This window comes from Brassica napus, chromosome C6 (assembly GCF_020379485.1).
Source record: "Brassica napus cultivar Da-Ae chromosome C6, Da-Ae, whole genome shotgun sequence".
In the NCBI taxonomy this organism is placed as follows: Eukaryota; Viridiplantae; Streptophyta; class Magnoliopsida; order Brassicales; family Brassicaceae; genus Brassica; species Brassica napus.
Window position 1 is genome coordinate 27,864,358 of NC_063449.1, and position 15,144 is coordinate 27,879,501.

The 15,144-nt window shown below is 34.0% G+C and overlaps 2 protein-coding genes across 2 annotated transcripts; both read right to left on the minus strand.

Moving 5' to 3' along the window:
• Positions 1–1,490: 1,490 nt before the first annotated feature.
• Positions 1,491–2,767, minus strand: LOC125588452 (MATH domain and coiled-coil domain-containing protein At3g58360-like). Its single transcript, XM_048759796.1, has 4 exons — positions 2,712–2,767; positions 2,415–2,594; positions 2,066–2,228; positions 1,491–1,898 (listed from the first exon to the last, which is right to left on the minus strand). Exons 1-4 carry the CDS (start codon positions 2,765–2,767, stop codon positions 1,491–1,493), a joined length of 807 nt encoding a protein of 268 aa, XP_048615753.1.
• A 10,074-nt stretch (positions 2,768–12,841) lies between these two features.
• Positions 12,842–13,813, minus strand: LOC125589221 (prostatic spermine-binding protein). The gene has a single exon (XM_048761717.1). The coding sequence runs from the start codon at positions 13,501–13,503 to the stop codon at positions 13,027–13,029; it is 477 nt and encodes a 158-aa protein (XP_048617674.1). The 5' UTR covers positions 13,504–13,813; the 3' UTR covers positions 12,842–13,026.
• Between the last annotated feature and the right edge of the window lie 1,331 nt (positions 13,814–15,144).

Genomic DNA, 15,144 nt, shown 5'->3' on the forward strand with positions numbered 1-15,144 from the left:
TGGCTAAGGGAATCATAGTTGGAAACCCCCACAGGGGATTCTTTTGATCAAACCAGCGATGTGACTCTGTAGAATTTCATGACAATAAATCAAAATTGAATTATAGTACTGCATGAACACCCTGTTACATCTAATCAATATCACAACTGAACTCATATAGACATCATATAATTCATATCATAAAATAGTAACTTGCAGAATAACAAGACCCATGAGTAAAAAAAATGCATAAAATACACGAAGTTTCCTTTGCCATGGATGTATGAAATGAAATTAAGAAAAAACAGTAGAGTGAAGTAAGAATCACTTTTGAGTACTGAGGGCCCTTGTTCAAAAAGAGAGAGTAGTAGTGAGGGCACTTCCGAAACTTGTTTTGCTATTGTTAGCCGAAATTTCACCAATCTTTTCCATCCAAAAGGCAATGATTTAACATCAGCAACTTCCAGAAACAGAGATATGTGGTCACTCTTAAATAGTCCCTTGAGATAGACAACAAGACGCCTGAAGAAAATGAGAAGAAACGAATCACTAAGCAAAACCATAGAGCAGTTAGAAGTATTGTTTTTACCATTTGCAATCACCAATCTGGACTGGAGTAGAATAACACTTCTCACGCAAAGAGGAAAAGTCTTTGATTACCCAGGCGAACTTGTGACCAACTTGCTTTGCCATTGGAGAGAGAAAGGATACTTAAAGTTTTGAAATTCTAATATGGATGAAACTGGATTAATGGCCACACTATATAACAAGTTTTTAAAGGCATCTCAAATAAACGAGCAGGAATGCTAACAGTCTTGACCTAATTAATTAGTTACGCGTGAGTCCACTGATATTTTGTCATAACTACGAATTAATAATTGCTAAAAGAGTTCTCGATCCTCTCTATTGATCGCGACTCTTCAAATGCAGTCTATGTTCGTAGTAAGAGAGATTCGCTTTTACTTATTTAACAAAGTTTCATAATCGTAATACTTTTTCAAAAAAATGTGATATGACAACCTATTAAATAGAAAAGCAAAACCAAGTCAGTGAGCTGTAAAAGCACAACCACATTCTGTTCAGACACAAAAGCAATTACTTTCGAACCAAGTAACCTAGCTTAAAGCATTATGTTCATTGAAACCAAGGGACTCCACCATTACAAGAGAATAGACATCTTAAAATTTCTTTATAAAGTTTGTTCCAAAAAAAAAAAATTTCTTGATAAGGTTCACTCAATCCTTCACCATATTCAAGGTTTCGGCACATAGCGGATATCCGAAAAAGAAAAGAAGCATTTCAAAAGAAATAATAATACAAACTGAAACATATTTGTTACTTGATTCGCAAGTAAGCACATATGGAAAGATAAAATAGAAGATTTTTTTCAAGTGATACAAGTATAACGCAGCATATGTTAAGAAGCAGAACTTCGCCTAAAATCACCTGTGACTTCACTCAAACAACATGAACCAAATAAGAACAACATTCAAGTTTCTAATGACTCTAGATCATTCGATAATATCATCGAATGAGATAGGAGTTTTAGCAGCCAATGCCTCTGACTTCTCCTTCTCCAGCTGAGCTTCCACATCCGAGCTCTTCTGCTTCAAATCTTTCAACTCTTCCTCAATCTCTTGCCTACGAAACTCACCATCTTTCGCTTTCTCCTTCATTTTTGAAACTTGAGAAATTTTCTTCTCCAACCAATCCAACTTAAAACCAGCATCAATCAAGGATTCCAGTACATAATGCGCCTCGTCCAGATCATCCTTGGGGAGCTCGTGAGGAGACTGACGCAAAGTATCAATCAGGCTGAGTAGCAAATTCATGTAACCTGTCCTAAGATTTGGGTTCTTTAGATGGATTTCAAGAGCAGTATCTGGGTGTTTTTCAAACATACGGCTCGCGTATTCCACCTGACAGTAAAAACAGAAATACAAAGTAGAATATTTATATATTAAAAGTAGTACCAAGACAAAAAAAAATAAAAAAGCACTTTGTTAGACAAGTTAATTAAGTTCATCAGGTTTTCACTCGTTGCTGAAATTTCTAACACAAATTTACAACATCCTTAAATAATTACCTGTGAAGAAAGAAGATGAAACCCATTAACCTCTACTTTGCCAATAATGTCAAGAAGATCTATCTCGATAGCAATTTTGAGCTCCCCGTTTGCAAGAAACCCGCCATCTTTGGAATTAATTTCATCAAGGGAAAGCACGGATGGAAAGCCCCCAGCTGTTAGACTTCACATCAAACCAGTGTTGTACTTCTGTAAAACCACAAACAATTATTCATCTAATATAGAATTACAATGAATATGCTTATGTGGACTGGACAACAATGTTCAACCTTAAGAAATATAGAATTCTAGTAACAAAAATAATAACTCTTTTTGCACCAAAAGAAAATAATAATTCTTTTAGACTGACCAGTACGAGGAAATATTACCAAGTTGCCGGGAGAGTTTCTCAGAACGCTGATTTACAACAATGAGGCGATATCGTGCGTGTCTTCTCCATCCAGATGGCAATGATCCATAATCGGGAACTTCAAGATACAATGACAGAAAGTTATCAACCTTGTATCCTTTAGGATATGCACTGATATACCTGCAGGAAAAACAAATTAAGCAAATTTGTCAAGGGTATTAAAGAGAACACTTGAAAACCTTATACTATTTGCAGCCACTGACGACAAATTTATCTGAAAATATTTTTTCAGATTGCAAAGAAGAGAAATCCTTTATCACCCAAGTGAACTTCTTATCAACTTCCTTCTCCATTGCTCCCGTTGCATAGAGTAGAAAAACCTAGAACCTGAGTTACTCAACACAATTTTTTGGACTCAGATACAGTAAATCTCGGGCCTTGTAAACAATTTAATGATTTTTTTTGGGGAGTTGCATATACTCCCCAATGTAAATATAACCAATTAATGATTTTTTTTATAAAATTTTAAAATTAACTTGTCAAACAAGCTTTGGAGCATGTGCATTAGTATATGGAAATCAAAGACTTTCTGAGTTCCAAAGCCACATTAACTAACTGCATGCTAATCGTCAAGATTACGTATACAACAGGAATGAGAATCGCTTTCATTTCCCTCCCAGTGTTACTTGGAGTATGTGCATTCTGGATTTCCATAGATGATAGATTAGTATATGTACTAGGGTAAGAGGCGCAGGGCAAATTTATATAAAAATTATTTAAGAAATATCGTATGGAAAAAAAATTATATTATTGATCGAATTAATATATTTGGCCCTTAAACAATTTCTTAAAAAAATTTATTGTTAATTTCATAATTTGTTTACTAATGAACTGATCTCATTTTTAAAAATATTTTAGGTCAAAAAATTATTTATTGCATAAAAACCTAACGTTTAGACCGAAGAATCTCATGCCTACTATTTGGTTGCAATGAAACTACGTTAGCTTGGTTTTATATCATGATTTAGCAATTTAAAAGTTCATTATGGTTATGAGAAGTTTATGTTCACGTGTCAATCCTATATATCTTTGATATTTTTATACTTTTTGTGTCATTTTGGTTATTGCTCGATATAAATATTGATTTTTGAGTTTATTCTCATTCTTTCTTTTATTTTGGCCCGAAATTTAGAAAATGTTTAAGATTCAAAATTATTAAAGAGATACATACTTAGGTTAAGATCTGCGTCTTATGCAGAATAAATACTTATTTTATATTTTTCTGCATATTATGAAATAATAAAATAATAATTATATATTAAATAATTAAGAAATCAGGTACTATTATGTAATAAATTGGCTTGCACATATAAATCAAATGACTGCTTTTGTTTATTCGCAAAGATTTTAAAATAAATAAATTAAAACAATCAATCTTATCTATCGTATATGATACTCCCTTTGTTTCATTTTATTTGTCGTTCTAGGTTTATGCACACAGATTAAGAAAACATATGATTTTGTATATTTCCAAAACAAAAACACAATTACCTATACATCTAACCATTTTTCAACCAATAGAAAAATAAAGTGGAGAATCTTATTAATAAATTTTGCATTGAAACTCTAAAACGATACTTATTTTGAAACGGAAATATTTCCCTACAACGACAATTAAATCAAAACGAAGGGAGAATATAATTATATTTAAACGATATGAAGTATATATATACTAACATAAACACCTACTAAAATAAAATTATTTATTTATATGATTTTATTATCATTGTATCTTATTATAGAAAAAATTTAAACATTGATCACAAAAGTTTATGTGAGACTTTTAACAGTTTTAGTAATTTATACTCGTTTTGAAAAAATTCAAAATACAACATATACAAAAAAATCTAAATTTTTAATGTATGATTAATGTAATTGTGTAATTTATTTTAATAGTAAAGAATTAAACAAAAATGATAGAAATCATACAGATTATTAGCAAATCTTCATTATTTAAAATCATTAATTACAATATGTATCATAATCACATTAGGTAATTCCGTAAATTTTATTTAAGAAAATAATATATAATAAATAGCCACATTGCTTTAGTTAATATCATCTGATATCATATAGTTGGTATTAAATGTTTCTAGTGAGATATAAAAATCTAATTGGACCAACATGTTTTTCAATTTCAATGTGAGGCCGACACGTAGGACTAATTAACTACCTAATTGATTGACACATAAGCAAGAAGTCTTTTTTAATTATTACAAAATTGAGGTTACATCTTTTCAAATGTTTTTCAATTAATATATAGGGGATATTATAAATTAAAAATAAGTTAGGGCTTGTTGCAAAAAGGTATGATTCATTATTTTCTATTAATCATATATGTAATCAAAATAAATATTGCCCGCGAATTCGCGGATATAAGTATTATATAAAATAAATATTGTACATATAATTCAATAAATTTTTAATAATTATTATAATTATAAGTAAATTTTAAAGTCAAAATAGTTTGAAAATCTAAAATTTTAATGTTATATTTCTAGAATCGTGAAGTATAGTGATAATTCAATAATATAAATAATAAAAAACTAATTGATCAAACATTACTAATATTTCCATAATTTCAACAGTTAGTTACCGTAAGTTATTATCTGCAATATTCTATAGATTATTTGGTAAGTGATATTAATTGATTATAAACTTACCATTAATTTTAGATCTAATTAAAATAAATAAAAATTAAAAATCATCAACCAATCAAATTATAATAATTTCTTGAAACTTCACCAGTGATCAACACATAAGCGAAAGTTTTATTGACTTTTAATTTAATATATACGATGATTATTTGGTAAGTGATATTAATTGATTATAAATTTACCATTAATATTTGATCTAATTAAAATAAATAAAAATTAAAAATCAACGACCAATCAAATTATAACAATTTCTTGAAACTTTACCAGTGATCGACACATAAGCGAAAGTCACTTAAGTGACTTCTCATTTAATATATAGGAGGATTTATTTAGGATCACATAACAAGTTATGAAATTAATATATAAATTAGAAAAGAATATTGTAAGCTAAAATTAGTGTTGTAGTGAAAAAATCCTCATATATATTGATTGAGAAGTCAATTAAATTATTTATGCTGATGTGTCGCTCATAAGAGAGTTTTCCAATTAATTGTTTCACTTTGATTGATTGATGATTTTTTAATTATTTATTTATTTAATTAAAGTTTTTAAAAGAAAACTAATCCTAGAATACATAATCTCATATGTTTCCAAACATATAACTAAACATCTTAAATATAGATGAATTAATATAATTTATTTGTAGAAACAATTAAATATCATAGATTACATTATATAAATTGATAATATACATTTAAATACATATGATACTACATAAAAAATAATACAAATGGTTTTTAATATATTTGTATTAGTAGTGAATACAATTAATCATAGATTTCAGAAAACTAATTAATGTAAACCTAATAATATTAACTAAACTCATTCATTCACTATAGGGAAATTGCCACAAATATTACATTCATAGTACCACTTTTTATGTTTACACATTACACTAACCACTTTTATCCTCACTTTTAATAAAATATAAAATATATTTATACCCCTATGGTTAACTAATATAGACTTAGAATTTAGATTTGAAAGGTGGGGTATGGGTTTTAGAATGTGAAATTTAGAATTCTAATAAATATATAAATATTGTTCAAGTAGCTCAAGACGCGGGAAGTCATTGCGCGTTCGAGACACGCGCCCCCAATTTTTTCTCCCACATCTCCCTTCGCCCTTCTCCCGATTGCCTCTCCGGTGCCGTTCGGCGCTGTGAGAGGTGAAGAACCCTAAAATAGGAGGATCACTTTAGCTGGGTGTTGGATATGATCCGAGAAGGCAAACGGCACTTCTGGAACTGAGATGGATTGAAAGGATCATCAAGAGATGCGGAATGGCTCTTGATATACCCACGATCTAAGGCTAACCACCCAAGAACGAATGTAGTGTGTTGGCTAACCACCAAACGACACACAAAGATAATTGGCTACCACCAAATCAACAAGCCGGTTCAAACCGATGAACTAGCTAAGAACTCTCTCTCTCACTCAAAGAAAAGATGAATCGAAAATAAACAACCAAAACTGAACTGATTTTATTCATCAAAGAGACTACATATTTATAGTGTTTTGTAGTCAAAACAACTAAAGAAAATGTGGGAAAACAATGCATAGAAAATACAAATTTGACTAGATCTAGTCAAGGCACAGAAAATGGAGAAGACTAGATCTGGTCAAGGCACAGAAAATGGAGAAGACTAGATCTGGTCAAGACACGGAAAATAGAGAAGACTAGATCTGGTCAAGGCACGGAAAATGGAGATGACTACTCAAGATGTCCAGGTTCATCTGAACTAGATGGATGCACGGGGTAAAGATAAGAACGCTTGCGGGACTGTTCGGATGGTCCGCTGGATGAGAATGCATGTCCGTCTTCGGTTTCTTCACCACCCAAGCTAAGTCTGGCTCGACCGTAGGTCTTAGAATGTCGAGTTGGTCGGGGAAGACGAGCTTCAGTACGGGGAAATCGGTCATCTGGTCGTGATTCTAGCCGAAGCTCCAATTGGGACGCACACGGGACGGCTCGGTCAGTGTGTCTGGTACGGTCAGATGAATGAACCTCGGTCAAATTATTCAGAACGTCCTGATCTCCATGCTGGTTGGCTCCAATGGACTGATCCACAAACCGGGGCACATCATTCCCTTCCTCTTCAAAAAGATTTGTCCTCAAATCTGAAACAATAAAAGGAAAAGGATTATATGCAAAAGAACCATAATCAGAACGTTGCTCACCTTGAGTTCGGTCCAGTTTGTGAATGGAAGAAGATCCTTCTTGATGACCACAGTTTTGTTCTCCACCTGACCCTTCCTTCGGTTCATGTGCATAGTCATCGAAAATTGGCAAAGGGTCTTCCTTTTCTGGCTCGGTTTCAACTTTCTCCAAAGTCACCAACGATTTCTGTTTTTGGCACTTGTTGGCATAATGACCGACCCTATGGCATTTGAAGCACCTGGTAGAAAGAGCTTTGCTTGTGGTTTTCACAGCCTTGCCTTTATCAGAAGACAACACATTAGTTTTCAAATCAGAATTTGAAAGAGAAGAAGAATTACTTTGTTGTTTTGGTGCATAAGAAGTGTTGGTGTTTCCCTTCTTTTTGAGTTGCCGGACAACATGAATCGCCTTATGCAACATCTTTTCCCAGCTGGTATAAGTCTGAAGCTCGTTCTGATCAGGCACATCACGGTTGCTTCTCTTGGCTTTGGTGAAGGGACGATCACCACTTCTGAACCACTTCTCATCATCGCACTTGTTTTGTCTCTTCTTTTGTTTCTGCAAAAAGTCAAACCCATTAGAAGCAAACTGTTTCTTATCAAAAATCAATTGCTCCTTTTCAAAAATAGTCTTAAAAGGAAAGTAGACGCCTTGTTGTGGTTTTGATTTCTTGAGAAGTCCAAAAATCCTGAAAACACTTAACAAAGTTAGCAAATAAAAATTCTCACACTCTCAAGTGTTTAGCTCACGATTTTTAGATGGTCACTCAGAGTTCTTTCACTGGTTCAAAGGATGATAGGCAATCAAAATTCAGCAATCAAAACCCAAGACAAAATTTTGTGGGAAAAAGAAAAGAGAAAGAAAGATGAAGAGATTTTTTGATATGGATCCGCCTTAACTGTCCTAAGGCTGAGTTTCTCTTCAGCCAGCAGGATTTTTCTTCCACCACTCCCCCTGGATTTCTCTTCAGAAGTGATTCAAGCCAAAAACTTTTTCTTTTTATCAATATATATATTTTTTATAACAGGCGATCACAAGGGAGTAAAGGAACAGCCCAGATCCAAGAAATAAGAAAAAAACGTGGAGAGATGAGAAGATGAATGATGAAAGAAAAAAAAACCAGCCAAAGTGGCTCTGATACCACTTGATGAACCCTAAGGAACGAACACTCGACCGGATTGATAAGGAAAGGATATGAACTCCAAAGGAGAACTGGATGGGATGAATGGTGATACAAAAGGCTGCAGAAAGACCTCTTGATACTACCAGACTTCGATCATTGCCCGATGTGACGCACCGGTCCAACAAAAGAAGGATCGAAACTTGGAGATAACCTCACCAAGAAACTAAGAAATGTTCAACGAAGAACAGAGAGAATAAACTCATAAAATGAAAGAAAAATCGATTGCCTTATTGTTGGAATGAGATTACATACTTATACTAGTTGTAGTCAAAGACAATAAGTAGAAAATGTAGAAAACAATGCATAGAAAATATAAACTTGACTAGATCTGGTCAAGGCACGGAAAATGGAGAATACTAGTCAATTTGTCTAGATCTGGTCAAAGCACGAAAACTGGAGAAGACTAGTCAAGAAGACTGTTCGGCTCCTGTCCAGATTCATCCGAGCTGGCTGTGTCCAAGGCGGAAAGGATCAACACATGGGTGGGACGTTCTGCAAAGGCCGCGGGACGTTCAGATCGGACAAGTTGTGTTCCAACGTGGCCCAAGTCTTCTGAAAGCTTAAGGATCCTTTCCTTAGAGAAATATCCAAAGGACAAGTCCATGTTCGGATCGAACAAGGAGGCGAGATCTTCAGCACAGTCGCCGGTGCATGCGGTACGGTCGGGGTGATCGGATGGGACGGTACGAACGTTCTGATCAGCACGATCCAATGGGAAATTATGATCAGCATGGACGGAATGATCAGATTGACTATCACAGGCAGCAAGACTGGCATGATCCGACATGAAAACCTCGGTTTGGTCGAGCTGGTTGACAAGAACGCCACCTTGGGCCGTATGCATGATCCGAGCCGGTCGATGCTCAATCTGGGTCACATCATAATGATGTGCCCCGGTTCGTGGATCAGTCCATTAGAGCCAACCAGCATGGAGATCAGGACGTTCTGAAAAATTTGACCGAGGTTCGTTCATCTGACCGTACCGGACACACTGACCGAGTCGTCCTGCGTGCGTCCCAATTGGAGCTTCGCTAGAACCACGACCAGACGACCGTTTTCCCCATACTGAAGCTCGTCTTCCCCGACCAACTCGACATTCTAAGACCCACGGTCGAGCCAAACTTATCTTGGGTGGTGAAGAAACCGAAGACGGACATGCATTCTCATCCAGCGGACCATCCGAACAGAAGGTTAGCCGATACTATACTATAAAAGTATGTATTATAGTATCTACTAACGTAAACAAAACATCCTACCTACTTAATTCACTGGGGTACGTAAATAACGCTGCCAGAAGAAACACAAGAAACTACTTCGAACCGTAAGGGGATCACAATTGTGGAATTTAGTATAGCAGACTCACATATATGCTAGTTGTTGCGTAAGCAGTTGAAAGTTATTTTATACTATCAAAGATAATAGTATAGAAATGACACAGCTGGTATATAATACAAGAATATAAATAGTGAACAAGAAGATAGTACATAAAATGCTGATACAAATAACCAACTGAAGGGACACAGCTGGTGTACAAATATGACTGAAAAAGTATGGGATCCCATTAGCATAATTTGTCTTTAGGTGCGACTCAGCCAACTGCCCATGCTGAGCATCTGAAAGAGCTAATTTTATGATCTCTATCCATCCTAAATTGAAGTAATTGTTGAGTATTTTTCGCCTGCCTGGTTGGTTCGTAACTAGCCAACTGCCCTTGCTGAGCATCTGTGATTATAAAATAGAACAGAAGAAGAGAAGAAGATAAGATGATGAGTGGCGACGGTTTTCGAGGAAAAAACAATGCAATTGATCAAGTAGTGACAAAAAAATTAGGAGGCAGAGCAAGAGATACAATTTGTACAAGAAGAGAAAGAGAAGTGCATCATACTATACTGTAATTTAAATATAGTGTGGAACATATGACGTGAGATACTGTTCATCTTCCTCAATCCAATATTCTTCATATTCTTAAAGATATCGATTCATATGTTTACCTCACTGTCAATGAAATTGTTGCTTTACCCCATAATTCTAGTCCCTTATGCTATAAAATCATCTTCGAATTACCTTGATTTCTTGACTTGTGCTCTGCAATCGCTCACGCCGCTTTGAAAATGGAAGATACTTTGTAACCCTGACTTTGAAGAGCCAATTGATGTCGCTCTGAACAATCGTTATTCATCGAGTCAACCTTTTTTCCTTCTAACGCACAATCGTCCTATTCACCTAGATTTTCTGTTTCGCATGCGAGAGGTTCGTAAGTAAACACATTTTCCAACTGCCAGATTAAAAAGCGACTTTCAACCTTTCACGCGCAGATAAAGGGTATTGTTGGAATATTTCATAAAATTATACAAAATATCGTAGCATATAAGTTGTAATGGTTATATAGTTAAATCTTTTTTTGCTATGGACATGTCGCCTAATTCCCCTAGATTTTTTGACTCACGGTAACAGTATGAAAAATTTGCTAATAAAGAACAAAAAAACTTATTCATTGTCCCCTTAGAATAGTATTAGGGATTCTTGTCCACTTAGAAATAATATTAAGGTAAATCCAATTTTAACCCTCTAATTATACAATTTAAAAACAAATTAAAAGAAAAACTAATTTTCATAGTCTCATTTACTCATTATTTACCGACTTCAAAAACACGGTTTACCCGTCGCAGAGTTTTCAAGTATTCTCGCCGGCGTCTCTTCGTTCGTCACCTCCACCTCTCTCTTTGGTACAACCTACAACTCTTCAAAGATCTCTTTGAACATGGTGGAATTGAAAGGTTTCTCTAGAAACAAGAGGTTCGTTCAACATTCTTCTTCTGTAAGACTAGTATCGCTAACGTGACGGATGGTTTTTATATGGTTCTTACGCCACACTGTGTCTGTTTTTTTTTTCAATTCAGGGAAAAATCTAAGGAAACACAATGCAACAGCCAACCAGCCGAAATCAATGCTACATTTGGAGATTTGTTCATGACTTGTAGCAGTAGAACCAAGCCAATTATTTGTTTCTCATCACAGCTGACATTAAACCGACTTAATATTGTAGCAGACCATGCCGTTGTGCTGATTTTGTTTGCTCTCATTAGGTCTTGATGTCATCATTGACCTCTCTTTTATGTGACTGGTTTCTATTGTTTACAAGTATGGAAACATGTTTTGTTGCTCTGCTCTTGCTATCGAGACGTGTTTCGTTTGGGTATTTTACGGTTTGTTATAGTTGAGACAACATTTATGTACTTGGAAAAAAGGAGATTAAACTCAGTTTTATATTTATGGATTTGGAGAAAAAAGAAAACTCGGTTTGAAAAGTCATGAGGTGAGCAATCTGTTGAGACCTTGTCATCAAACTCATCAGTGGAGTCAAGAACTATTCGCCTTGTTGGACTTCTTCTTCCCTTTGTTGGCATACGATAGTTAAATGCATATTCCTTCTCTTTAGCTTTTCAAGCTTTTTATCACTACCTTCATTATCATTGACAATAGAAAGTGAAATAAGAAAGTGAAGAAAAACGTTGGTGAAGAAGAAGAAGTTTGTTAATTTTTGGCAAAAAAAAATAAAAAAAAGGAAATAAACAAGATTTAAAAGATTTTAGGAATACTTTATAACTGTTTTTAGCTAGATTTTCGGATTTTGTTTACAAATCTAGTAGAACTTACATTCTACCAAAGTTAGAAAAGAGATGAACTGGTAGATGTGAAAAACTGAGATCGTAGAGAAAGGAAAAGTGTGAAGAAAGTATGTTCTGCCGTGGCAGATATGATAACTTTTATTATGCCTTATAATCTACCAAATATACAGAACATAGAAGAAAATGTAGATTTGTTATTCTGTATTAGTAGGTCGAAATGTTTTGGTGTATTGTGCATTACCTTGGGTAGATCATTGTGTCTTAGGTAGACTGTATATTCTAAGTCGTCGTAGATGGTAGATTTGATATACTAACACCTTTAGCTTATTTTTAAATTTACTATTCCAAATATTTTTTGAATCCAAAAATATTTTTTATATATGCACATTCTTCACTACTTTATGTTTTATATTTTTCTTAATTTTTTTTGCATTGTAAATATATTGATATGAATTTTTATTTATAAGAAGGGTAATGAAAATACAAAAGTGACAAAATTTGATTTTATACTAAGGGGACAATAGTTTAGTTTACTTGTTCCGTTTTCCCAAAATTCCCCAGTATTAGTGTAGATGTATAGTTAGAGAAATATATGGTAAGACTTTAACGAGACCAAAAAAATAGTTAAGTCTAATGAAAAAGTCCAACAATTTTTCATAGATAGATTTTTCAAAATTCCTTCCCTTTTAATAGTATAGATATATATGATTAGTTGGATATAAATTAAATGAAATATAATATAATCTTAAAGTTTTAATTTAGAGAAATACTTTTCTTATTTAAGAGCAAATTGTGATTTAAGAGTAAACAACGAAAACAACATACTAGGATGTGAAAATACATAAAGAACTTGAACGTTTTTTTAGAGACTTGATCTTCACGACCTTTCTTTCCTTTCTCTACCCTGGGTTCAGTATGCAACCCTAGTCATAGTCACAGAAATCTCCAAAGTCTTCATCTGAATAATAAGTATCATCATAATCCCAATTATCTTCATATGCCGAGAAATCACTATGGGCCTCGGAACAATTATCATCATGATGATTCCACTCTTCGTCTGAATCATCGTCGTCATCATCAGAATCCTCTTCCGATTCATAGCTTTCACTTGTGTCATCATCCTCATCATCAGAATCCTCATCTGATTCATAGCTTTCACTTGTGTCATCATCAGGAGTATCATTATGATCTGAATACACTTCATATCCATAGCAATCACTCGAGTTCTGTGCAAAAGAACAACTATGATCCCTATGCATTTCATATCCATAGAAGTCACTTGTCTCCTCTCCATAAGTATCATCATTATCAAAGTCCCATTTGTATGGGTAGCCATCACTGAAGTAATCAACATCCCAATTCTCATCATAGTCGTCATAAAAATCACTCCAATCCACCATTGATTCAATATGAATCTCTTGAACTCAAACTGCAAGAAAGTGAAAAGACAAGACCAGTTATCACCATCACCGTCTAGAAGTAATAGAGCTAGAAATAAAGATAAAAATAATATATGAAGCATCAATGGCCAAGGGATTATACTTCAGAGACGCGTAGCTACAGAGATTATGATGCATGCTCATATTATTAAAATAACAAGAAACAAGATGGAACATAAATAGAATCTTTCTATCCTTTCTCACAAAAGGGAAAGTGAGTGAAGAAGTTAAACAAGAAAATCAAATCCTAGTTGATAAATTAAAAACACACTTACAGAGTCGACAAGGGGACCAGTTACTGTAAGGAGATTACTTCCTGACACATATATATATATATATAAAGAAAACGAAGGCATCTCATATAAAACGCGCAGGAATACACACACAGTCTTGACTTGATTAACACTCGACCATAACTACGAATTAATAAATGCTAAGTTAGTCTATGTTCCTCGAGCCACTCTATTGTCCTCTCCTCGAGTCTTTATATCATCAGGATCTACATGCATTGTGCATAGAAACTCTACGTGACAGGTTACACTACTATAAATGATCAGTAGTTTCATAACCATGAAGATTCACCAGGTATGACTAAAATCGTTATAAAGGTAAAACAAAATTAATTAGAAGTGGAGACTCATGTCATCATCTTACAAAGACAGTTTAGTATGTTCTTTATAAAACATTGTATGCAAATTTACATTGTATCGATACTAAATAGAAGAGAACTTAAAATATACTTATAAGGTCATATTATGATAAAAACACTTAAACGTAATTGCTACGAAAGCAGAGTACTCTGTTTTTCTTTTGCATCAATTCTTCACCATATGTCTCTTTGTTTCAAATCCTATTCCGTATTTTCTCACAAGAACAAAGTTCGCCTTAAACTCTCTAGATTTAATTTATTTTTGTAACACCCTTAAACTCTAGCAAATCTTAGACATAACCTTAAATCTCAAAAACAACATACATGTAAGAAACAAAGCCTCTCCCTTTATTATTGTGATCGACTCTATATTCGACCAGTTTTTATAATAAGAACGACATAAACTCAAATAAGTAACAACATCAGGATCTTATCCATTTCAAATCATCATAATCCCATTCCCAGTAATCTTCATAGTAATCACTCCAGTCATCATCATATTCATAGTGATCACTCGAGTCCTCTGAATGAGCGTCATCGCGATGGACACAATCATCTCCATATGCATTGTCATTCTGAAACTTCTTTATAAGCTTCACCATCGTGCTGATGCCGTTCCCCATCTTAGAAAATAGTGGCCTGTCCCGTTCAAACTGCATGAAAATATAAACTAGATCAATTCTTTATTTTAGGGAGAACAACAAAATAACTAGTTACTGCCCATATATTTGATCGAATCCAAGAGATCAAAGAATAAATTATCAATGGGTAAGAGATTGGCCTTCAGAGACACCTAGATAAAGAGATTCACTCCCACCATGCATAACTACACTACTATGTTGAACTAGGAAGAACATAATAGATTACACGTTATCTGCCTTCTTTTTCAATATTGAAGGTGAGAAACCAACATCGATCCAGAGAAAAGAAACTGAAGGAAAAAATTACTTACT